The 25,555-nt window shown below is 45.9% G+C and overlaps 1 protein-coding gene across 1 annotated transcript in view; it reads right to left on the bottom strand.

Annotated features, from left to right (window-relative positions):
- Positions 1 to 454: 454 nt before the first annotated feature.
- The window catches only part of TRABD2A (TraB domain containing 2A), a 1,184,208-nt gene continuing 1,159,107 nt past the window's right edge, over positions 455 to 25,555 (bottom strand). Inside the window, exon 7 of the mRNA XM_078677534.1 lies at positions 455 to 1,547. Within this exon, the coding sequence (XP_078533660.1) occupies positions 1,451 to 1,547 (97 nt within the window). The 3' untranslated portion in view covers positions 455 to 1,450. The remainder of the gene's footprint in view (positions 1,548 to 25,555) is intronic.

Raw genomic sequence — 25,555 nt, 5'->3', positions numbered from 1 at the left:
TGTCACTGACCATGTCATGAGTGATGTAATATGTGACGTCATCGGCAGTGCATTGCGGGCTCGCGAGTTATAGTTAGCTGAACTAACTATAACGAGGGAAGTTCAATGGTTTTGTATGAGTGAAATGTCCAGCTAACTATAACATGTGTGAAACCTATGTTTTTTTCAGTGAATTTCTAAGGTTTTTTAAATGCTAATTCCTAACTATAACATGTGTGAAACCTATGTTTTTTTCATTGAATATATATATATATATATATATATATATGGTAGAGAAAGAAACGCTTCTTCCGGAGTGCTGGAACCCAATGGAAGTTGGCGCAGGTACCGGCGAAGCAATCCGGGTCAATTTTATATCCAAAGTAAATTCAAGTAATGAATGTCTTGCGCTCTCAGGCAAAAAGACAGCAGGGGATCCAAAGTATCAAGAAAGCAGTTTAATACACAACGCGTTTCACCAAAAAGGCTTGTTCACGTGTACCTGCACACAGGAACACCAACTATTAAATAAAGTTTCCATTCTACAACCCAATGGTAAACATGAAGGTCGGACTACCAGAGAATACATGGCAGACATCTTGGAATGGTATACATTGCATGGTTCTTCACTGCGCAAAACACAAAACATAAAACACAAGTGATTGCCCGTATTTGTTAAATGTCACAAACGGGCTTCCCAAGTAAATAATATTTCATAAATGATTCTCATAGGGCAAATTGATTAGCCAATATTTACAACATCTAAGTAATGTCACTATTTCAGGCTGACATGTTAGAGCGGTAGGAATACACGACTAGTAATTTAGAGCCCCAAGGTACTGGTCTGTCCCTGGTTCGCCCGGCAATGGAACACAAAGTGTGACGAATTTATCGTATAGGCAAATTCAAACAGTTAAATGAAAACTGTTATCGTGGTGCATGCTAAAAATATTACGAGACAAAATGTGACATGCAATGGCTCAGAAAAAAGGGTTTGACGTTTGCGCAAATTCAAACAATTAAATGATAAATGTAATCGTGCTTCATGCTAAAAATATTGTGAAACAAGATATGACATGGAATGTACATTATAACATTGTTAGGTATTATTGCTCATAATCTATCGCCCAGTGCGGCGTGTAGTGTCTATATGAATATACGACAGACTCTCCGACGGTGTTATTACACCGGTGTAGGCATAAAATAATAAGCACAGTAATGCATGCAGCCTAAAGGAGAACACACAAAAATGCATAGTGCAGGAGCAAGGACGACATAGTTCATTGCTACAAATGTCATATGACTGGAGGGTGGCAAATCAAGAGCAAGTATACCAAAGATAGTTCTCATAGTGAGAAGCCAGTAACAGTCTTGTTACTGCCCGATTGAGTCAAGAGTGCCATGTCAGGCGTGGGCTATCATACTAGGAAAGTTCCAAAGTTGGGAAGGTCTGACCTTATACGTTGGTGTCTCAAAGTGTGATATAACCACGAGCAGTGATTCCTGGAGTGCAAAGGTTGGGTACGCCCGTGCAGGTGAAATCCAGTGATGGGCCCCCTCCTTTCCTCCTGCGGAAAACAACAGAATAAGATAAAACGTGAGTTAAGATTCACACAAATTGAAAAATAATTATAAGAAAAAATGCACAACTTGAAAATACAATGTCAGAAAAGGATGTATACACAATTAGAGAATGATTATTGCAGATCTCAAATGCTAGTCAGTAACATAGATTATTCTCTTAAATGAATTGCTAATTCCTCATCAATATTGAGGCCTCCCGGGAATCTGGTTTGAAATTCAATTATGAGTTTAGACTCACGTTGCCTCAGATTGAGTAACCTGTCACCCCCTCTCGGATGCCTGGGGACCTGTTCCAATATGAAAAAATTTAAATCAGCAATATTGGAAAAATGTTGTTGTTCGAAATGACGTGCCACCGGGTATTTGGGGTCTTTGTTCGTGATGGCCCTGAGATGTTCCAGGATTCTTTTTTTAGCAGCACAACTAGTGCTGCCAATATACCAAAGTTTGCAGGAGCATTCAATGGCATATATAACAAAAGTGGTACTGCAAGTAAGGAAAGAGGTCAAGTTTTTGGTAATGTTGTTGTATTCCACAGGTCCTCTGTATTTGCTATGTTTGCATGCTTTGCAGTGGCCGCAGGGATAGAAACCTACTAGACCATGATCAGTGTCTTTCTTAGTATATTGGGTGATGTCATTTCTGACCACTAGATCACGTATGTTCCTACCTCTCTTGTAAGTAATCATGGGTCGATCTGGGATGGTGTTACCTAAAACAGAATCGGTTTTGAGAATCTCCCAATTTTTGGCAAGAAGTTTTTTAACTTGTTGAGATTCAGAACTGAAAGTCAAGATGAGTCTGGTCGATTCATCATTTTCAGTGGTTTCAGGCACTCGATTGTTTCCCAGTGTCTCTGATCTTTCTATTCTCTCTGCTCTTTCCTTGGCTTTTTTGAGAACCCAACTGGGGTAACCTCTACTTTTGAACCTGTTCATGATGGTTTCCTGCTCCCTAAGAAAAGAATCATCGGTGTTGCAATTTCGTTTCGCCCTCAAAAGTTCCCCGTAGGGGATGCTCCATTTGAGAGCCTCAGGGTGGCTACTTAGAGCATGCAAAACGCTGTTCCCAGCTGTGGCCTTGCGATACAATGAGGTGCAGATTTTTTGTTCTTTGATCTCTAATTTGACATCTAAAAATTCAGTTTGGCTGTTGCTAATGTTGCCTGATAGGTAGATATTGTAGCTGTTGCAGTTCAGTTTAGTGATGAAGTCTTGTGCTTCAGCTTTAGTGCCTTTCCAGACAATAAAAAGGTCGTCGATGTAGCGTAGCCACACGACGACCTTCTCAAAGTCTTCACTCAAGGTGGCACTGTCGTGGATTTCCTGCTCCCAGTAACCCATAAATAGATTCGCTAGACTGGGAGCAAAGCAAGAACCCATGGCAGTACCACTGATTTGCCTGTAGAGGGCGCCGTCAAAGGAAAAAATGTTATTAGTCAGGCAGAAAAACATCATCTCCATTATCATTTTCGAGTGTTCTCGATAACATAGAGGTCTATTTTTCAGAAAATGTTCACAGGCTTCAATACCATGTTGGTGGTTAATGATAGTGTACAAAGATTGGACATCTAACACAATAAACATGAATTCAGGTTCCCATACTATATTTTCGATCTGACAAAGAAAGTCTTTCGTATCTTTTATATAGCTGGGTAATTGGATAACAAAGTCTCGAAGGAAATGGTCCACATATTTAGAAATGTTTTCACTGATGCTACCGATGGAGGACACTATAGGGCGTCCTGGTGGATCAGTGGCATTTTTGTGGAGTTTAGGTAGTAAGTATAAGATGGGTAGTTTTGGGAAGTCCTTTTTCAGAAAGCGATATTCTTCCCAGACAAGGAGCCCCTTGTCTTTCCATGTTTCCAGCTTTTCCCAAATATCAGTAATACTTACGTTGTAGGCATCAATTTTAACTGGGATGTAAAACTTAGTATCACTGAGTTGTTTCATTGCCTCACTAATATAGTTCTCTCGACTATAACATGTGTGAAACCTATGTTTTTTTCAGTGAATATATATATATATATATATATATATATATACACACACACACACACACACCAAGGTGTATTGAAGAATGAGTGGGTGTATGAGTGTCTGAATGTATGATTTTGTGGATGCATGACTGACTGTATAAGTACGTGATTAAACGTGTCTTAGTGAATGCATGGGTAAATGGCTAAGCTGTTTGAATATTTGAATCAGTCTGTCAGTTGGCATGTAAGTGGCTGCATGAGTTGGTGAGTAGCTAAATGATTAATGATTGGTTGTCTGAGTACCTGTATGATTGCCTGAGTGTCTGTGTGAGTGGGTGGGGGTTGTGAGACTCCTTGCATGGATGTGTGAGTGGGTGATTCACTGGGTGTATAGGTTCATGTGTGCGTGTGTGAAGGGCTGTATGGGTTAGTGAGTGTGCATATGGCTGTGTTTGTGAGTGAGTGGATATCTCAGCGGTATATGTGTGAGTAACTACATATGAGAAAGGCAGTATATGTAAGTATTGGAGTATAAAAGTGACTACATGTGAGAGTAAGGATTGTGAGAGTGACTGTATGGATGAGTGTATAATTGTGTCAGTGATTGTATAAAAGAGTAAGTATGTGTTAATATCTGTATGAATAAGTGAGGTGGTGGGTGTATAACTATAGGTGAGTAAATGGTGATGGGATTAATTCTTTGCATGACTGACTAGGTGTGTGAGTAACTCTATGGGTAAGTGGCAGTGTGTGACTGTCTGTATGGGTATATGATTGCAGATATCAGTGGCTGCATAGATGAGTGACTGCGTGAATGAGTGACTGTATGAGTGAATGAATGGATGTGTGTACACCTATGAATCAGTGAATGGCTATGTACTAACTGGTATGGTTTCAAGAAAGCTACTCTATATTTTATAGTGAATGTATCAAAGGTTATGTTATGGTGTGAAGAGCTGCATCAGATATTAAGTGGATGATGTCATCCGTGATGTCATTTGAGATGTCATCAGTGATGTCACAGTCCATGTCAAGAGTGATGTAATATGTAACATCATCAGCAGTGCATTGCTGGGACGCGAGTTATAGTTAGCTCAACTAACTATAACTCGCGCACTAACGCATTCCTATGGTTTTGTACGAGTGAAATGTCCAACTAACTATAACATCCCTGAAACCTGTGTTTTTTTTAGTGAATGTCTAAGGTTTTGCAAATAGAAATTTCTAACTATAACGTCCCTGAAACCTATGGGGTTTTCAGTGAATTTCGAAGGTTTTTAACTTATAATTCCTAATTATATTGTCCTTGAAACCTCTGTTTTTTTCAGTGAATTTCTAAGGTTTTTTAAATGCTAATTCCTAAGTATGCCTACATAGGTAGGACATGTGCAGAAAGCGGTAGAAAGGTAAAGAAAGAAGCAAGAGAAGGGCAAAAAGATGCAACAGAGGTCCAGAAAGAGGGAGAAAGGTGAAGTGCAGAAAGAGTCAACAGAAGTCCAGAAAGAGGAAGAAAGGTGCAAAGAGAAGCAAGAGAAGGGCAGAAAGATGCAACAGAGGTCCAGAAAGAGGCCTACTTTGACTGCATCTCTCCACAGACTCATAAAAAGTAGCCTAATCTCTAATCCTTTTCCCAAGACGTCTTAAACCTCACTTTTTTCTTGAAGATTCACTATGTATGGACTCTTCAGAATGTTAGGCCCACCAAATGTAAAACAGCAATCTTAACCATATCACTGTTGTAAGTCTGACTAGGTTTGTGAATGTATGTATATGTGTCTCTCTTCTTTTAGCTGGTGACATGTTACATAAAAATAAACATACAAAAGTTGAATATCCGTATATTCGCATACTCTGTATATATGTGTACAAGAAGGTGCATTTATTTCTTTCTGCTCCTAATACAGGGCACATGCATATTCAATAGTATATTTGAGGAGCTCTGTAACACCTATATACATAACAAGTCTGCCTGTGCAACCGAATGACAGAGCAGAACTAACAAGATTTGACCACCTATACGAGAAACTACCCGCTTTTTAAGCTACCATCTTTAGATCCATAACACATATGAGAATACATGTACTAGTAGACATATACCTAAGTCACGAGAGCATGCAGACCTTTAAACTTAACAGCTTGCCATTCCCATTACAATACAGTAACAGGCGAGAGAAGTACAGAAAGAAGCAAGAGAATTGCAGAAAAAACAAGAGATGCAGAAAGAGTAAGAAATGTGCAGAAAGAGGCAGGAAAAGTACAGAAAGAGGTAAGAGAAGTGCAGAAAGAGGCAAGAGAATTATAGAAAGAGGTAAGAGAAGTGCAGAAAGAGGCAAGAGAAGTACAGAAAGAGGCAAGAGAGGAGCAGAAACAGGAAATAGAACTGTATAAAATGGGAAGAGAGTTGCTGACACAGGCAAGAGAGGTCCATAAAGAGTGAACAGGGGTGCAGAAACAGGAAAGAGGTGCAGAAACAGGCAAGAGGTGCAGAAAGAGGCAAGAGAAGTACTGACTGAAGGAACAGAAAAGCAGATGGAGGTGAAAGAATTGCAGAAAGAAGCAACAGTGGTGCAGTAAGAGGCAAGAGAAGTGCAGAAAGAGGAAAAGAGATACGTAAAGAGACAACAGAGGTGCACAAAGAGACAAGAGAGGTGCTGAAAGAGGGAAGACGAGTGCAGAAATAGGCAAGAGGGTTGCAGAAAGAGGCAAGAGAAGTCCAGAAAGAAGCAAGAGAAATATAGAAAGAGAAGTGCAGAAAGAACCAAGAGAAGCACTGAAAGAGGCAATAGAAGTGCAGAAAGAGGCAAGAGAAGTGCACAAAGCGGCAAGAGAAGTGGAAAAAGAAACAACGGAGGTGCATAGGCAAGAGGGGTACAAAAGGAGGCAAGAGAGGTACAGAAAGAGGGAAGAGGGATACAGAAAGACGCAAAAGGGGTACAGAAAGAAGTAAGAGATGTGCAGAAAAAAGTAAGAGAAGTGCAGAAAGAAGCAACAGAGATGCAGAAAGAGGCAAAAAAAGTACAGAAAGAAGCAAAAGAAGCGCAAAAAGAAGCTACAGAAGTGCAGAAATAAGCAAGAGAAATGCAGAAAGAGGCAAGAGAAGAGCAGAAAGAGGCAAGAGATATGCAGAAAAAGGCAATAGAGGTGCAGAAATAACCAACATTGGTGCAGACAGAGGAAAGACGGGTACTGAAAGAGGCAAGAAAAGTGCAGAAAAAGCAATAGAGGTACAGAAAGAGGCAAAAGAACTATAGAAAGAGGCAAGAGAGGTGCAGAAAGAGAGAAGAGGGGTGCAAAAAAGCGCAAGAGCAGTGCAGAAAGAAGCAAGAGAGGTGTAGAAAGAGGCACAAGAAGTTCAGAAACAAGCAACAGAAATGTAGAAAGAGGCAAGAGAAGTGCAGAAAGAGGCAAGACAGGTACAGAAAGTGGGAGGAGGGGTGCAGAAAGAAGAAGAGGGGTGCAGAAAGAGGCAACAGCGGTGCATAAAGAAGCAAGCGAGGTACAGAAAGAAGCAAGAGAATGCAGAAAGAAGCAAAATGAGGGCAGAAAGAGGCAAGAGGGGTGCAGAATGGGGCAAGAGTGCACAAAAAAGCAAGAGAGGTGCAGAAGGAGGCAAGAGAACTGCAGAAAGAGACAGGAAAGTTGCACAAACAGCCAAACAAGGTACAGTAAGATGGAACACAGGTACAGACAGAGGCAAGAGAGGCACAGAAATTTGCAAGAGAGGTGTAGAAAGAGGCAACAGAGGTGCATAAAGAGACAAAAGAACTGCAGAAAGAGGAAACAGGGTACAGAAAGAAGAAAGAGAGGTGCTGCAATAAGGAAGAGGAGTGCAAAAACAACCAACAGAGGTGCAGAGAGAGGCAACAGAAGTGCAGAAAGAGGCCGGAGAAGTGCAAGAAGCAAGAGATGCGCAGAGAGAAGCAAAAGAAGTGTAGAAAGAAGCAAGAGAAGTACAGAAGGAAGCAAGAGATGCACAGAAAAAGGCAAGGGATGTACAGAAAGAGGCAAGAGAACTGCAGAAAGAACCAACATTGGTGCAGACAGAGGAAAGAGGGGTGCTGAAAGAGGCAAGAGAAGTGCAGAAAGAATTAACAGGTGCAGAAAGAGGCAAGAGAACTATCGAAAGAGGTAAGAGATGTGCAGATGGAGGCAAGAGAGGTGCAGAAAGAAGGAAGGGGGGTGCAGAAAGACGCAAGAGGGGTTCCAGAAACAAGGAACAGAAATGTAGAAAGAGGCAAGAGAAGTGCAGAAAGAGGCAAAAGAGGTACAGAAAGTGGGAAGGTGGGTGCAGAAAGAGGGAAGAGGGTGCATAAAGAGGCAACAGGGGTGCAGGAAGAAGCAAGAGAGGTACAAAAAGAAGCGAGAGAAGTGCAGAAAGAAGTAAAATGGGTTCAGGAATAGGCAAGAGGGGTGCTGAAAGATGCAAGAGAAGTACACAAACAAGCAACAGAGGTGCAGAAGGAGGCAAGAGAACTACAGAAAGAGGCAAACAAGGTGCAGCAAGATGGAGCACGGGTACAGACAGAGGCAAGAGAGGTGCAAAAAAGGGGACAGGGTTGCAGAAAGAGGCAAGAGGGGTGCAGAAAGAACCAACAGAGGTGCAGAAAGAGGCAAGATGAGCACAGAAAAGGCAACAGAGATGCAGAAAGAAGCAACAAAGGAGCAGAAAAAGGCAAGAGAACTGAAGGAAGAGGGAACAGGGCTGCAGGGGATGCAGGAAGATAAAAGAAAAAAGAGGTGCAGAAAGAGGGAAGAGGGGTGCAGAAAGATGAACGAGAGGTGTAGAAAGAAGCAAGAAAAGTGGAGTAAGAAGCAACAGAGGTGCAGAAAGAGGCAAGAGGGGTGTAGAAAGAGGCAAGAGAAGTGCAGAAAGAACCAAGAGATGCAGACAGAGGCAAGAGGGATACAGAAAGAAGGAAGAGAAGGACACAAAGAGTGAAGAGAAGTGATGAAATAGACAAGTGAGTTGCAGAACGAAACAAGAAAGGTGCAGAAAAAAGGAAGATAAGTGCAGAAAGAGGCAAGTGATATGCAGAAGGAAGCAAGACAGATGCAGAAAGAGGCAAAAGAGGTGCAGAAAGAGGCAATTGGGGCGCAAAAAGAGACAAGAGGGGTGCAGAAAGAGGGAAGAGAAGTACAGAAGGAGGGAAGAGACATGCAGAAAGAGGGACTAGGGGTACAGAAAGAGGCACAAGGTGTGCAGAAAGAAGCAACAGAAATGTAGAAATATGCAAGCTTAGTACAGAAAGAGGCAATAAAAGTACAGAAGGAGGGAGGAGACGTGCAGAAAGAGGGACCAGAGGTACATAAAGAGGCAAGAGAGGTGCAGAAAGAAGCAACAGAAATGTAGAAATATGCAAGAGAAGTACAGAAAGAGGCAAGAGAAGTACAGAAAGAGGCAACAGTGGTGCAGAAACAGGCAGGAGAGGTGCAGAAGGAGTCAAGAGGGATGCAGAAAGAGGCAACAGAGGTGCAGGAAGAAGCAAGAGAAGAGATGAGAGAGACAAGAGTGTTGTAGAAACAGGGAAAAGAAGTGCAAAAAGAGGCAAGAGAAATGCTGAAAGAAGCAACAGTCATGCAGAAAGAAGCAAGAGAAGTGATGAAACAGACAAGAGAGTTGCTGAAAGAAACAGGAAAGGTGCAGAAAAAGGAAGAGTAGTGCAGAAAGAGGCAAGTGTGGTGCAGAAAGAGGCAAGAGAGGTGCAGAAAGAGGGAAGAGATGAGCAGAAAGAGGGAATATGGATACAGAAAGAGGCAAGAGGGGTGCAGAAAGAAGCAAGACAGGTGCAGTAAGAAGCACAATAAGTGCATAAAGAAGCAACAGAGGTTTAGAAAGAGGTAAGAGGGGTGCAGAAAGGCAGGAGGTGGGCTGAAACAGGCAGGAGAGGTACAGAAAGAGGGAACAAGGGTGTAGAAAGAGGCAAGAGAGATACAGAAAGACAGAAGAGGGGTACAGAAAGAGACAAGAGGGGTCCAGAAAGAAGCAACAGAGTTGCAGAAAGAAGAAAGAGATGTGATGACAGAGGCAAGTGAGTTGCAGAAACAGGCAAAAGATATGCAGAAAGAGGCACGAGAAGTGCTGAAAGAAGCAACAGGGGTACAGAAAGAGGAAAGAGAGGTGCTAGAATAGGGAAGAGGAGTGCAAAAAGAACCAACAGAAGTACACAAAGAGGCAATAGAAGTACAGAAAGAGGCCGGAGCAGTGCAAAAAGCAAGAGATGCTCAGAAAGAAGCAAGAGAAGCACAGAAAGAAGCAAGAGAAGTGCAGAAAGAGGCAAGAGAACTGCAGAAAGAGGCAAACAAGGTGCAGCAAGATGGAACACGGGTACAGACAGAGGCAAGAGAGGTACAGAACTTTGCAAGAGAGGTGCCAAAAGAAGACAAAGGAGTGCAGAAAGAACCAACATCAGGTGCAGAAAGAGGCAAGAGGAGTGCAGAAATGGCAAGCGAAGTACAGAGAGAAGCAACAGAGGTGCAGAAAGAGGCAAGAGAACTGCAGAAATAGGGAACAGGGGTACAGAAATAGGAAATAGAAGTGCAGAAATAGGGAAGAGGAACACGGAAAGAAGCTAGAGGGGTGCATAAAGAGGCAGGAAAAGTACAAAAAGAACCAACAGAGGTGCAGAAAGAGGCAATAGAAGTGCAGAAAGAGGCCGGAGAAGTGCAAAAAGCAAGAGAAGGGCAGAAAGAAGCAAGAGAAGTGCGGAAAGAGGCAAGAGAAGAGCAGAAAGAGGCAAGAGATGCACAGAAAAAGGTAATGGAGGTACAGCAGAATGAACCAGCATTTGTACAGACAGAGGGAAGAGGGGTGCTGAAAGAGGCAAGAGAAGTGCAGAAAGAAGCAACAGAGGTACAGAAAGTGGGAAGGTGGGTGTAGAAAGAGGGAAGAGGGGTGCAGAACTGTGCAAGAGGGGGGCCGAAAGAAGCAAGAGGAGTGCAGAAAGAACCAACAGAGGAGCAGAAAGAGGCAAGACGAGTGCAGAAAAGGCAACAGGTGCAGAAAGAAGCAACAGAGGTACAGAAAGAGGCAAGAGAACTGAAGAACATAGAGATAGGGAAGAGGTGTACAGAAAGAAGCAAGAGGGGTGCATAAAGAGGCAGGAAAAGTACAAAAAGAACCAACAGAGGTGCAGAAGGAGGCAATAGAAGTGCAGAAAGAGGCCGGAGAAGTGCAGAAAGAGGCCGGATTAGTGCAAAAAGCAAGAGAAGTGCAGAAAGAAGCAAGAGAAGTACAAAAAGAAGCAAGAGAAGAGCAGAAAGGAGCAAGAGAAGAGCAGAAAGAGGCAAGAGATGCACAGAAAAAGGTAAGAGAGGTACAGAAAGAGGCTAGAGAACAGCAGAAAGAACCAACATTGGTACAGACATAGGGAAGAGGGGTGCTGAAAGAGGCAAGAGGAGTGCAGAAAGAAGCAACAGAGGTACAGAAAGAGGCAAGAGGGGTACAGAAATTCGCAAGAGGGAGTGCAGAAAGGAGCGAGAGGTACAGAAAGAGGCAAGAGAAGTCCAGAAACAAGGACCAGAAATATAGAAAGAGGCAATAGAAGTGCAGAAAGAGGCAAGAGAGGTACAGAAAGTGGGAAGGTGGGTGTAGAAAGAGGGAAGAGGGGTGCAGAGATTTGCCAGAGGGGGGCGAAAGAAGCAAGAGGAGTGCAGAAAGAACCAACAGAGGTGCAGAAAGAGGCAAGAACAGTGCAGAAAAGGCAACAGAGGTGCAGAAAGAAGCAACAGAGGTACAGAAAGAGACCCTTGGAGTTGGGGGCCTTGCAGCTACTGTACAGTACGCAAACCCAGGTGAAATTGGTTTAACGATTGTTTCACACTTTGCAGCTGGATGAGGGTGCTGCGCAGGTTACCTCCAAAGCCAGGTGGGATGCGTGTCTTTCACAGCCACTTACAGGTGAGGAGTGGGAAGAGTGCTGTCGGATGACTGGAAGCTTTGTTATTAATGGGAATTTCAAATGTATTCATTACAAATATATTCATCAGATGTATTATACGCCTGTCCAACTACACAGATATGGTTTGCGGGACTCATCATGCTGCAAGCGATGTAGTATGGATGCTGCTGATTTTCTGCATTTAGCCTGGGAGTGTCCCAAAGTGGCTACTTTCTGGGATGGGGTGGTCACTACGTTAACTGCAATGGTGGGAGTGGCGCTTGAAAGAGATGTGAAAATGTGTCTATTGGGCAATGTTTCCTAGTTGTCGGCTGGGGTCCGCTAATTGGTAGTGTTGACTTTGCAATTAGCTAAGCGAAGGGTGGCATTAACTTGGGATGGTAAACCTGCCCCTCTGTTGAAACATTGGTTGCATGATATTACTTATTGCCGTGATCAACTCCTGTGTTGTGCGGAGGAGCTGCCAAGTGCGTCAAGGCCTCGGGACGTGTGGAGGCCATACATCGCCTATATGCTCACCTGCTCTTCGGAGGATTGAGCATTGTGCTGAGGACTTGCTGCTAGTACTGTGTTGTTTGCACTTCCTGACTCCTTCTTCCCCTCCTATTTGATTTTCTTCTGAACTATTCTTTGTATGTATTTTACTTTTGAGCCTATGGGCATGAATGAGATAACAATTGTATGTCTATTGATCAGATGCACTGTTTCTTACAGTATGAAAATCATAAATAAAATTAAAAAAATTAAATTAAAAAATAAACAGAGGTACAGAAAGAGGCAAGAGAACTGAAGAAAGAGGGAACAGGGGTGCAGAAAGATAAAAGAGAAAATAGAGGTGCAGCAAGAGGGAAGAGGGATGCAGAAAGAGGGAAGAGAAGTGCAGAAAGAGGAAAGAGGCATACAGAAAGAGGGACCAGGGGATACAGAAAGAGGCAAGAGGGGTGCAGAAACAGGCAGGAGAGGTGAAGAAAGAGGGAACAGGGTGTAGAAAGAAGCAACACAGGTGCAGAAAGAGGCAAGAACAATGCAGAAAGTGGCAACAGAGGTGCATAAATATACAGGAGAGGTGCAGAAGGAGACAAGAGAGGTACAGAAAGAAGCAACAGAGGTACAGGAAGAAGCAAGAGAAGTGATGAAAGAGACAAGAGTGTTGTGGACACATGTATAAGAAGTACAGAAAGAGGCAAGAGAAGAGTGGGAAGAAACAACATATGAACAGAAAGAAGCAAGAGAAGTGATGAAACAGACAAGAGAGTTGCAGAGAGAAACAAGACAGGTGCAGAAAAAGGAAGAGAAGTGCAGAAAGAGACAAGTGAGATTCAGAAAGAGGCAAGACAGGTGAAGAAAGAGGCAAGCGAGGTGCAGAAAGAGGCAAGTGTGGCGCAGAAAGGGGCAAGAGAGGTGCAGTAAGAGGGAAGAAAAGTGCAGAAAGAGGGAAGAGACGTGCAGAAAGAAGGAACAGGGGTACTGAAAGAGGCAAGTGGGGTGCAGAAAGAAGCAACAGAGGTGCAGAAAGAGGCAAGAGAAGTACAGCAAGAGGCAGGAGATGTATAGAAACAGGCAGGAGAGGTGCCAAAAGAAGGAACAGAGACGCAGAAAGAAGCAACACAGGTGCAGAAAGAGGCAAGAGGAGTGCAGAAAGCACCAACAGAGGTGCAGAAACAGGCAGGAGAGATGCAGAAAAAGGGGACAGGGGTGATGAAAGAGGCAAGAGAGGTACAAAAAGACAGAAGAGGGGTGCTGAAAGAAGCAATAGAGGTGCAGAAAGAGGCAAGAGAGATGCAAAAGAAAGAAGGAAGAGAGTTGCAAAAAGAAGCAAGAGAGGTGCAGAAAGAAGGGAGGTACAAAAGCGGAAGAGATGTGCAGAAAGAGGCATGAGAAGTACAGAAAAAGGAAGAAAGGTGCACAAAGAAGCAAGAGAAATGCAGAAAGAGGCAAGAAAGGCACAGAAAGAAGCAAGAGGGGTTTGCCTACCATTAGTACCAATTTAACACCCACATTTAGTAATAAGTAACAGGTGGCCATTACAGCTTTGCAAAGGGCCTTCCACTACGCTGTAACACTTGTCACTGCATTTTTTTGAAACGTTTGAGCCGTTTGAACTAGAAAAAGGTTTTTTTCGTTCATATCTGCAGATTATGCATCAGATGGTGGGTTATATGGTAAATACGGAAAATGTCTAATTATGTGAAAATCAGTGCAGCCGAACAGTCGTATAATTCCAGTGGCCCTGCTCATACCTCTGACTAGGTCCAGAAGTGTTCCTCAGTGGGTCCTTCTTTTTTGTCTCATTGAGTTTATAAGTTAGCTTCTATGGAAGTGAGGAATGCTAAACCTGAGGTTACCACACAAAAACACAGACTACTATACCACATAATTACTCTCCATAACACATTTCACTCTACATAATTCCCATACGCTAAATACCTCATACTTTCTATCCACCTAATTTACATACACAACATCCCGCATAATTCCAGTACACACAACGTACATCCACTTCACTTAAAAAAACATTAGTAAAAAACGTTTACATTTACAACACCAATAGCCGTAACTTTCACAAATGCGAGACCTATTATATTCCAAATGCTTCTTTGACTAGTAGTCACCTTTGCAGAGTGGTGGAGAATGGGGGCTGGGCCTTCGACCAGCGCTCAGGAATTCTGCTGCGTAGGACTTATAGGCGGTACCAGGAAGGCCTCTTGGCCCCCAAAGTCCCTCAGGAGTAAAGTAGACTTCGTCCCCCAACCAGTAGTGAGGCAGGAGGAGCGTTTGCAGAGTGGTGGAGAAAGGGGGGCATGGCCTCCGAAGACTTCTTGGCAATTCCACTGTATGGGACTTACTGCAGGTAACAGGAGGAGTAGTTGGCCCCCAAGGACATCCTTGGGGTCCAACAACCCCTTCTATTACCTCCAGTAAGTCCCACACAGGAGGTTTGCTAAGTTCTTATAGCAGGCAATGCCCCATTTGCCAACCCCTCTGCAAATGCGCTCCGTGGGGTGCTCTTGGATGGGGATTGAAGTCACCTTCGATGCTGGGGGTCCTTAGGGACCAACTAGCCTACCTGACACCTCCAGTAAGCCCCAGATAGTGGGACTGCTCAGGGGTGGACACCTCCTGGCGCGCTCTTGGTTGGGAGATAAAGTCCCATTGCCTCCTGAGGGTCCCTGTGAGCCAACTAGCTCTCCTGTTATCACTAGTAAGCACCACACAGCTGGATGGCTGAGAGTGGTCCGAGGCCATGCCCCCTTTTCACACCAATATGCAAACGCGCCTCCTGGCGCACTGCTGCTCGGGGGATGAAATCCACTTTAGTCTTGAGGTCCATAGGACACAAGAGGACCTCATCGCCTCACCAGCAGTGTGCTAAGAGGCATGTTTGCAGAGTGGTGTAAAAAGGGGTGTGGCCTCGCTCCACCTCTCAGCAATCCCACTGTGTGGGGCTTACTGTAGGTGCCTGGTGGGCTAGTTGGCCCCCAAAGACCCTCAGGATTCAAGGGGACTTAATTCCCCAACTTAGAACGTGCCAGGAGGTGCGTTTGCATGGTGGTGCAGGGAGGAGGCGGGCCTCTGGCGAGATTTATTTATTTATTTATTTATTTTAAGGTTTTATAGAGCGTGAACTTGACCTGTTAGGGTATCAGAGCACCTTACCTATTCAAAGGGTAATATAGAGAGCAGTACATCACAGGAGACCTGTACATCATATAGCTTACAGAATTGCGGGGTCATAAGGTAGGCAGGAGATCACAAAAAATACTGTACATTTGGGGATAGGAGAAACTATACATCAGGGCATTTTACAGAGACAAGAGTCATACAATTGGCAGGAAATCACACGAGTCCTGTACAAGGTCGCAGGATGAGGCAATAGTCTCTTAGGTAGCTGAGGAGCGGGTTTAGCCAAGGAATTTACCCATGAGGAAGGATATAGCCTCTTTTTTGAAGCGTGCAAGGGAGGGGATTGTTCTGATGTCAGGAGGGAGGGAGTTCCATATTCTTGGTGCAGATCCGGCAAAGGCTCGATTGTAGGTTTTTGTTTTCCTAAAGCGTGCAGGCCGGAGGAGGAGGGTGTTAGCCGATCGTGAGTTTCTGCTTCCTCCAGATATCACAAGCTTCTGTGCAAGATACGCAGGGGAGTTAGAGTGTAAGGCCTTGTGCGTGTTGCATGCCAGTTTGAGGTGGATCCTAGCCTAGACGGGAAGCTAGTTCAAAGCTTTCAAGTGAGGAGTGATGTGATCGAATTTTCTAGAGCCTGTAAGTAGTCTGGCAGCTGCATTGAGGCAGGCTTTTAAGGGAGCCAGCGAGATCTTAGGTAAGCCGGAGAGGGTGGAGCAACCATATTCCAGTTGAGAAATAACTAATGATTGGACTGCTAGTTTTAGGTCAGGAGCGTCAAGAAAGGGTTTCAATTTCCATAGGTAGCTCAAGTAGAATCTGGCAGATTTGGCCATTGCGTTGACGTGGTCTCGCATGTTCAGATTGTGGTCAAAAGTAATTCCCAGAGATTTGGCCGAATCCACAATGGTTGGAGAACAGTTTAAGGCTGTGATGGCTTTAATCCATGTCTGGATATCAGGGTTGCTCTTGGGTGGGGAGATTAAAAGGAACTCAGTTTTCTTAGCATTGAGTTTAAGTTGGTTTGAGGAGAGCCATCTGACGGTCAGCTTCAGGGCCTCATTCGAGGTGAGGATCTCCGCAAGAGAAGAGATTTTTATGTAGATCTGAGTGTCATCAATGTACATATGGAAGGAGATATTTGCAGTGCGAAGGACTTCGGCAAGGGGTTCTAGATAGAGATTGAAGAGAGTGGGGGACATTGTTGATCCTTGCGGGACTCCCACCGTGACCACGGAGGGGGCGGACAGTTCGCTGTTGATTAAGAATCTCTGAGATCGGTTTTGGAGGTAGGAACTAAACCAGTCAAGGACTGTGCCATCTAATCCCATTCTCAGTTTAAGGCGTTCGAGTAGCATCTCGTGGTTGACCGTGTCGAAGGCGGAGGATAGATCAAGGAGGATCAGGAGACAGGTTTTGTCTTAGTCAAGGGCTAGAAGAGCATCATCGACAATGTGGAGCATGGTGGTTTCAGTACTGTGTCCCGGTCTGAATCCGGATTGGCAGTCGTCGAGTAGATGGAAGTTGTTGATGTGGTGACTTAGCTGTATTTGGACACACTTTTCCAGCACTTTGGCCAAGAGAGGAATGTTGGAAATTGGTCTAAAGTTGTCTGGGGAGGCTTGGTCCAATGACAGCTTTTTCAGAATGGGGAGGACTTGGCCAGCTTTCAGTGAGGGCGGTATTGATCCCTGTCGGAGAGAGGCGTTGATTATCGCAGTCCAGCTGGGAATAATAGATTTGGCAACGGTCGCGAGACAGTTCGAGGGGAGCGGGTCGTTGAAATGGTTGTTAGGGTTCAGGGTGGAGAGGATTTCATCGACAGCGTCTTCATCATAGGGTGTGAATTCGGACCAGTGTGCTAGATTCTTCGGTGAGGACCATGGCGGCAAGGGGAGAGGCGTTGGAAGGTTAAGGTTCGGAGGGGGCAGTGAGGCAGCCTTGAGTTCGATATCTAGGACTTTAATTTTGTTTGCAAAAAATGAGGAGAAATCCTCGGAGGAGATGAGAGACTTGGGGGTTTCTTTCGTTGTTTTGTACAGTTTGTTCGATTGGAGTTTGACCTTCTCAAAGAGTTTGCGAAGTCTGTTCTGGGCATTTCCTAATTCCGCTCTGAAAAACTCCTTTTTTGAGTTGACGATATTCTTGTTGTAAGTATTTCTGGCCTGGCGAAGAAGTTTTAGGTGATCTGCCGAGGGGTGCTGTCTCCAGATTCTTTCGGTTTGTCGGAGGGATCTCCTCTCGTCGTTGAGGGAACCAGTGAACCATGGGTTTCTATCTTTGACTTGAGTTCTTTTTATTTTAAGAGGGGCTAGGTCATCCAAGATGTTCGACATTGAAACGGAGTATTGATCATTTAGGTCACTGACCGAGGTGATGTGGTGGAGGGGGGGGGGGGGGGGGTCGGATTTGCAGCGAATCTCAAATTCATTGAGGTCTAGGTTTTTGGTGTCTCTGGTCCACCGTTTAGGGAGCACCGGTTGTGGTGTCCATGTCCTGTGGGTACCAGGTAGCAGGAAGGTGATGGCATCGTGGTCTGACCAGTCGCAAGGGTCGATCGATATGAGTTTGACGGTTGTCTCCTTGGAGATGATCCAGTCTAGAGGGGCCCCTTTCGAGTAGGTTGGGAGGGGGCAAGCTTGGGTCAGGGCTAGATCAGTCATGAGGTCTTTAATGGTGTTGACATGAGGGTCATTAAGGTTATTCCAGTGCAGGTTGAAGTCGTCGAGGAAAATGTCTTTGGTGTTGGGGGAGTACTTGGTCGTGATGACTTCCATGAGGTAGTCAGTGAAGGATTTGTTAGTGCCTGGGGGGTGGTAAAAAATGTGTAGGTTACATAGGTGGGTAGTGTTACTACAGACTGAGAGGGCTAGGTATTCGCAGGAATCAGTGGAATCTGTTAGAAGCTCTGTGACAAGGAGGTTAGAGCGATGGATGCAGGCGATTCCGCCACCTTTTTTGTTATGTGGTCTGTCTAGCCTGATAATGTTAAAGTTGGGGGGATTAAGAGATCGAGGCATGGGGATGATGCGTCATTAAGCCATGATTCTGTTAGAATGGCTACGTCGGTGTTGTTGTTCAGAATGAGAGCAGCGACATCGGCTGCATGCTTTACTGCGGAGCGGCAGTTGATTAAAAGCCCATACAGATCAGGGAGGGGGGTGGTAGCAGAGGTCGGGATGGACAGGGGTACGGGTGCAAGGTTGCTTGTGATCACCCTTCTATTGCAGAGGGGGGCTGATCTGTATGGGTCAATAGCGACCGTGCAAATGGGGTAAGCGGCACTCACGTCAGGTAGACAAGGAGAGGTAGGGGCTGCGTTATGGTCATTGAGAAAATCCTGGATTGCCTTTTCAGTGAGATCTTGTGAATTAGTTGTGAAGAGGGAAAAGTTGTAGGAGAGGGTGAGGTCAAGGGTTTCCTCCTCTGATAGGCAGCTAGTGTGCTTGCGGGGGCGAAAATGTCTCAAGGCTGTCGGTAGAGGGCGCTTGGGAAGCTCTGGGATAGGAAGGGAGGACAGCTGAGGCATGAGGTTTGAGAAAGAGAGTTCGGCGAGGTGGAGGAGGTTTGTTAGATCGAGGATGGAGGAGTGAAAGCTCTGAATTATTTTGGAGGCTCTGAAATGCAGAGAGTGGATAGCTGCGGAGGGGGGGTTAGAGGGTGAGGGTGGGTGTGCAATGGGTCGTGGGGGGTGGCTTGAGTGTTAGCGGGGCTGGCATGACTTGCAGCAGCGGGAGTCACTGGGGAGAGGGGGTTGGGGGGCAAGGGTGGGCTGTGTTAGGAGCCGTGGATGGGGGGGCTATAGTGTTAGCGGGGCTGGCATGACCTGCTACAGGAAGAGTCACTGAGGAGGGGGGTTGGAGGGCAAGTGTTAGCGGGGCTGGCATGACGTGCAGCAGCGGGAGTCGCTGGGGAGGGGGGGGGTTGGGGGGCAAGGGTGGGCTGTGTTGTGAGCTGTGGAAAGGGGGGCTATGGTGTTAGCGGGGCCGGCATTACCTGCTACAGGAAGAATCACTGAGGAGGGGGTGGTTGTAGGGCAAGGGAGGGCTGTATTAGGGGTCGTAGAGAGGGTGACGAGTGTTAGCGGGGCTGGCTTGATTTGCCACGGCAAAAAATGGAGATGACGTAATGGTCTTAGCCTCCGAGCGGGAAGCATGGCGGGAGGAGACCAAGGGTCCAGGGTTTATTTCGCTCGGGGTGGTTGTAGGAGGCCTGATGTGGATGAGGTGTGCTGTGATGGAAGCCGTGGATTCCGATTGGGGATCAAGGACGAGTGGAATCACGGGTCTCAGGTCCGAAGTGTTAAGGAGGTTGGTAGGAGTTTTGAGGGGTTGCGGTGTTCCATGTTGGGCAGGGGTGTTGGAGTAAGGTTAGGCCGTAAGTTGTTCGGCGTCCCGGTGACATGGTTTCGGAGAGTGGTAAAAAGATCTGAGAATTTGTCAAGATTTTTTGTTGAAGCTTGGATCAGTACAATGCCGCTTTTGTAGAGGGTGATTGCGAGGGCAGCTTGAAGGGTTGCTGATGGGACTATTGTGAGCTTGGTGCCATATGGAATGATCCTAGAACAGCGTACATTAAGGAGTATTGAAAAGGTATTGTGCCAAGCGGGGGTTCTACTGGAGTAGAAAACGAGGTCATTAGTGATGATGCCAATGTCCGCACAGAAGCTAAGGTCCGAGATCAGGGTTTCGGGGTGGTTTTTCAGGGTGAGGTGTTTGAAGGCTTTTGTGGCGGCTTTTGAGAGGTTTGGGGGGTAGACCAAGGTGTAAGCGATTGTCCCAGAGGCAGATAGACCAGGGCCCACCATTTTAGCTTGGGATGGGCACACTCGTGGGGACCTGGAATCAGTGAGCGGCAGTCATTGTGGATATGGTCATAAGGATAGAGGTGCTTGAAGGGGGGGTAATGGCTTGTCTTGGTAGTTGAAACAATAAAGTCATTCAGTGCCACTTCAAGATGGCCGCCCCAAGATTGTAGGAGTGAGCAGTCCTCTTTCTGTTTCAGTAGCTAGTGGTTGCGCAGTCCTCTTACAGTTACTACAGTCAGTCAGTGCCACTACAAGATGGCCGCCCCAAGATTATAGGAGTGAGCAGTCCTCTTTCTGTTTCAGTAGCTAGTGGTTGCGCAGTCCTCTTTCAGTTACTGCAGGCTGGATTTGTAGAGTCCTCTTTTATTTGTAGCTGATTGAGGGCAAACTTGGTTGAGGTCCAGTTAGGGGACCTTGTTTGTTTAGAGGAGCAGTCCTCTTTCTATGGACTCTGTCCAGGGGCTGCCATTTTGAGTCCGGTTTGTAGGGTTTATCTGTTTTTATTTAATTAGCTTAAATTTTATATTTAGGTGGGTCCAGGCGCACAAGGTTGTAGAGGCTGCCTTATGTGAATAAAGAAAGGTGTGCCAGCTGAAGGATGTAGATTAGCTGCACGTAGCAGATACAAAATAGTGCAGTGCTCGAGGGTCAAAAAAGTGCTCCAAGTTGGCAGCCGAGCATTTCTTTGCATGCCTCGCAGCCGCTCAGTCCGCGTGCTGTATGGAGCCTGAAAGCAGCTGGGGGCGCCATGAGAAACAGTTCCCCGGGACCTCGGTAAGATCAGTGAGGTTGGGGGCTGCAGCGGGGAGGAGTTCAGCGGAGCGGGAGGCGAGCACCCGGGAGAAGGCTGCGGTGCCCCAGGGGCACAGGCAAAGATCGCAGCAAAGGTCAGGAAAGGTCCGGACGCTGGGAGAGGTGGGGGTCGGGTGAGTCGCCGGGGACACAGTCAGGTGGCAATCTCCGCTTATAGCGGGACAGGGGGGCAGGGGGCCACCTTTACCTTGTTCATCCCGCAGTGCAGAGCCCAGTCGCTGCAGTCCCCGCCAGCGGCAATCTCCGCTTATAGCGGGACGGGGGGGCAGGGGGCCACCGTTACCTTGTTCATCCCGCAGTGCAGAGCCCAGTCGATGCAGTCCCCGCCAGCGGCAATCTCCGCTTATAGCGGGACGGGGGGTGCAGGGGGCCACCCTTACCTTGTTCCTCCCGCAGTGTAGAGCCCAGCCGATGAGGTCCCCACCAGCGTCAGGGGAGAGGCAGCTTCATCTCGAAGAGATCTTGCGGGTCGGGTGATGGGCAGCTGGCCCCACAGGACAAGCAAAATCGTGACAGAGGAGACGGCGGAGTCCCCAGGCTGGAGCGCCCAGGGGACCCCATCCCCGGGGGCCAGCCTTCTGTTTAAAAAAAAATAATATATATATATATATATATTACAATGGAGGGGGGCGATTGGCCCCCTCCTGGGCCACTTCTTGCCCTGGGGACGCCATCCCCTAGGGCCTGGCCACACATTGGGGACCAGGGGAGAGTCCCAATGACCCCACAGTCCCAGCCTCCTGCGCTAGTCCGCATTGCTTTTAGACAAGGGGAACTGCTGAAATGCAGCTCCCCTTGTCCAAAAGCAATCTGCTTCGCTTCATGGAAGCAAGAGCAGTTTTTTTGCTCTCGCTTCCATGAAGCGAAGCATAGTTTGCAATGACAGGATGGGAGCCTTGCTCCTGCCCTGCCATTGCGCAAACTGCAATTTTCCAGAGGTGGGCACCCCGGGACATTTCTGGAGCCGGCCCTGGGGGCTGATGGTCCCCGGGCCATGGAGGGCTCCATGAGGGGGGCTGCATGGCCCTCCTCCCAACATGTATATAGCCCTGGGGAGGCGATGGTCTTTAACAGACTTCAACAGACCCCCGTATTATCCTAATTAGTGCCCCGGGGAGGTGGTGGTCCCCGGGCAGCATGGGGAGGTTGGAGACTCCCCACGCATTTTCTTTCAAGCCCCGGGGAGGTGGTGGCCCCCGGGGCTGAGGGGGGCCGTGCGCCCCCAAGCATAATTAATAAAGCCCCGGGGAGGTGGCGGTCCCCGGGGCTGTGGGGGCCTATGTAGCCACCGCATATAGTTTGCACATTGCCCCAGGGACCTGGCCCACCCAGGGGCTTAGCAATCGAAGCGCGGGAGTCCATGCTTCATTTTATTTCTTTTTTTGGCTGGATTCACGCACCTAGTGCGAATTCCGCCAAAAACTTTAAACAAAAAAAATGCTTTTTTAGGCCCTGGGGGTCCCCGTGTTTCTACCCTGCCCCCTTTTCTTTAACCTGTTTTAACCTTTTTTCACAAGATGGCTGCCAACACTTCTTGGTTTGGAGTGTTGGCAGCCAATCAGAGTCAAGCTCGTGCTCGGGAGGGTTCACGGATCCACCGCAAACACCAGATATCGATATATTATTTTTTATTTCTCAGGAACTACTGAACGGATTTACACCATTTGGTGAAATTCCGTTCAGCAGTTCGGGCTGTAGCCACGACAAAAGTTCCTATGGAAATTAACATGGAGAAAACATGTTTTGGGACCACTGTTCCCAATAAGCCGGCCGCGCAGACATGAGTCCCTTGCTCACTTTGCCACTGGATTCAAGCAAGCCGGGCTGAAGACGGTTGGAATGCCAGAAACCGGTCCTCAGAAGCTTGTTTCCGGTCCAGGGAAGACATGGCTTGGCAGTTCGGGCTGGACTGTTCCCATGAGGCACAGGGTCAGACTGATTTGCATATAGCCAAGTCTTAACTGGGGTGGCAGAGTGGGCCAAAGAACGGTGATGGATTAAACCCAGATCTTTTGACTGTGTGTGAGTGTTTGATTGATTCAGATGATCCGTCCATCACCACCCCCTTTTGTACCGCCCACTAAAATATGGCTCAGCTCTGCCATAGCAGCCTGTATGTGCAGTTTCAAACTGCCGATATAAACATTGTGCCAGGCCAAAACCACCCTCCTTTTTAATGCATATGTCACTCTTAGGTAGACCCTAAACATCCCAGAAGGCAGGAAGTGTTGTATTTAAAAAGGTGGATATATATTTTTACGTTTTACGTGCCCAGGTAGTGAAAAACTTCCAAATCCATTGTTCACTATTTCAAGGCCAACCTCTCCCATAGGATAACATTGGATTACCTAATTATATTTAATAAGTGATTTATTTTGTTTTGGAGCAGGTAGGAATGCCTTGTTTTGTGTCTTCATAATTGTAATTTGAAATCCTCTTCAATGGTAAAATTCATATTTTAGGTCACAACTCTGAAAATGCCAGTTTTAGAAAGTTTTTATATTAAAGGGGGTATGGCCCTAAATGGCAACTAGAAAGGGCCTACTATTAGAAAAACAAAGAGAATCTAGTCATCACATTCATTTTATGCAATTATCATATGGAAAGCCAAGAAACAATCATAAGGTTTGGAGTATTTATCTACTCAATTATTCATAATTTTTTAATTGAGCATAGTTATTCACATATGTTCAGAACAGGGGAGACATCACAAATCAAACAGTGAATGTACATTAACACAATTGACAAAAAACAGTTGATGAGAAAACATTACAATGCACATGATCATACATAAACCTTAAAACCAGTCATGGTTTCAAAAAAGAAAGAAACCTTAAGACCCTTAACGTGGCGCTGTATGTAAGAAAATGCACCATCTTTTCACTTTCTTAAGTAAACGTTTGGTGTGACATTTGGCACTGCACATGCGCGTGGTCTGGTTTCTGGCGCACATAGCCATAGTTGCAGCGCACAGAGACCCTCCCCTGCCGCACACAGAGGAATAAAATTAGAGGGAACATTGTATGGGATCCCCCTTTTTTCTCGTCCCCTGCTTCACGAATCACCCCGAAACTTTCAAGACAGGAGTTGACCAGGGCGCCCCATTAGTTTTGAAAATTTCGAAAAGATTCATCGAACAGCGCCAAAGATATTGGCAAATCAAAAAACCTTTCCTCTGGAAACTAGGTCCTAACTGTAACTTCCTTCTGGCGACCACCTGCACATAGTGTGATAGTTCCATGAAGCTTTTAATGTTTTGATGGTGGATGTGGCCGACTTTGCTGTGGGAACGCTGGTAATATATATATATATATATATACACAAACAAACCAGAAATATTCACAAGTTATAAGTATCTCAAGAAACTAGAACTTGTGCCCTAAGGTAACTATAACTCACGACCCCGCCTTGCACAGTTTTCTCATCAATATTTTTATTAGAAATTCTACAGTGATATTATCAATGATGTCATAGAAACCAGAGATCCTGACTGAGTGTGCCTGGCAGGGCTCCCTGAAGGTATGGGCTATGGCAGAAAGTGAAGCGCTGCACAGGGAAGACTCATTAGGCCTACGTAAAATCCTGATTGCAGAATGCTGGGTCGCAGTACTACATGAACCTCTGGGAGGGCATGGGACCACGGAACCCGAAGCAGAACCAACAGCAAACAGATAGCAACACAGGCCTCCAGCACACTCTTTGATAACGCCTTTCGCATACAAGACGTTCATACGCTGCACGCTTGGGAATATATATTGAAAAAACAAAACCACTAAACGTGCAACGAGTAGAGCTAGCACGTCACACAAAGAGTACACACCAGCTCCAATAAACATTATAACCCAGCGAATAAACATTATAACCCAGCGATTATCACTTTGGTTGCTAGGAGGTGCCCGCTAACCTAATCCCCACCCCAGTTAATCTCAGTTATCCCTGCTTTTTGCCCACACTCCCGCTATCATTTTCTCTGAAAAGCTGTGCATGCACAACTCACCAACATGCAAGTTATAGTTTCTTGAGATAAGTATCACTATAATTGCAGAACTGCTATGGTTTTGTGTGTGTAAAATCTGAATCAAACTCAAACATCCCTGTAACCTTTGGTTTTTTAGTGATTTTTTTTATTTTTTACATTCTGTTTCCTAACTATGACACCCTTGTAACCTCTGGGTTTTTCAATTAATTTTTACTTTTTTTTTAACAAAAAGTAATATTTAATTACCAGCCATTTATTCAGGCACCGCCGGATTATTAACCTCAGTATGCAGCCAACCCTGCGCCGGGCACAGCATTCGGAGATGTGAAAGAGTGTGTAAGTGGGTCTGTGAGCGTGATTTTTTTCCCATTGGCGCTGGATCAGTGGATCCGTGGCAGAATTACATGGGAGCCACACTAAGCGCCGCAATGGATAGGCGGATCCTCACATGTAGAAAAATTGTTTGCTGCCCATCAGGGGTCTATCAGCGACCCTTCTATCACACCATGGGGTCAGGGTACCTCTATGCTGACCCCTTCTATTACTTTTCATGTATAATTTCCCATTATATAAAATGTCAGCCGCAACTTTTCTCTCAGGTTGTGGCGAGCAAATCATGGCATTGCTGGTGGCACTTGGATCCCCGGACCCACTGCAATAGTTCCGCGTCCCCAGATATCTAAACATCTTTTTACTTTAATAACTCCAAAAATACTGAACGGTTTACAAAAATAGTGTTTTCTGGACCAAGAACTACCATTCTCCCAAATTTGGTGTAATTCTGTCTAGAGGTTCAGGCTGTTTTCAGATCTAAAATCCCTATAGGAAATTGCATGGGCAAAACACATTTTGGAACACCCCCCCCTTTTTCTCAGCCCCACTTGACTGATCAT

This window comes from Lissotriton helveticus, chromosome 2_1 (genome assembly GCF_964261635.1).
Source record: "Lissotriton helveticus chromosome 2_1, aLisHel1.1, whole genome shotgun sequence".
Lineage (NCBI taxonomy): Eukaryota > Metazoa > Chordata > Amphibia > Caudata > Salamandridae > Lissotriton > Lissotriton helveticus.
This window is presented reverse-complemented; position numbering and strand designations above follow the sequence as displayed.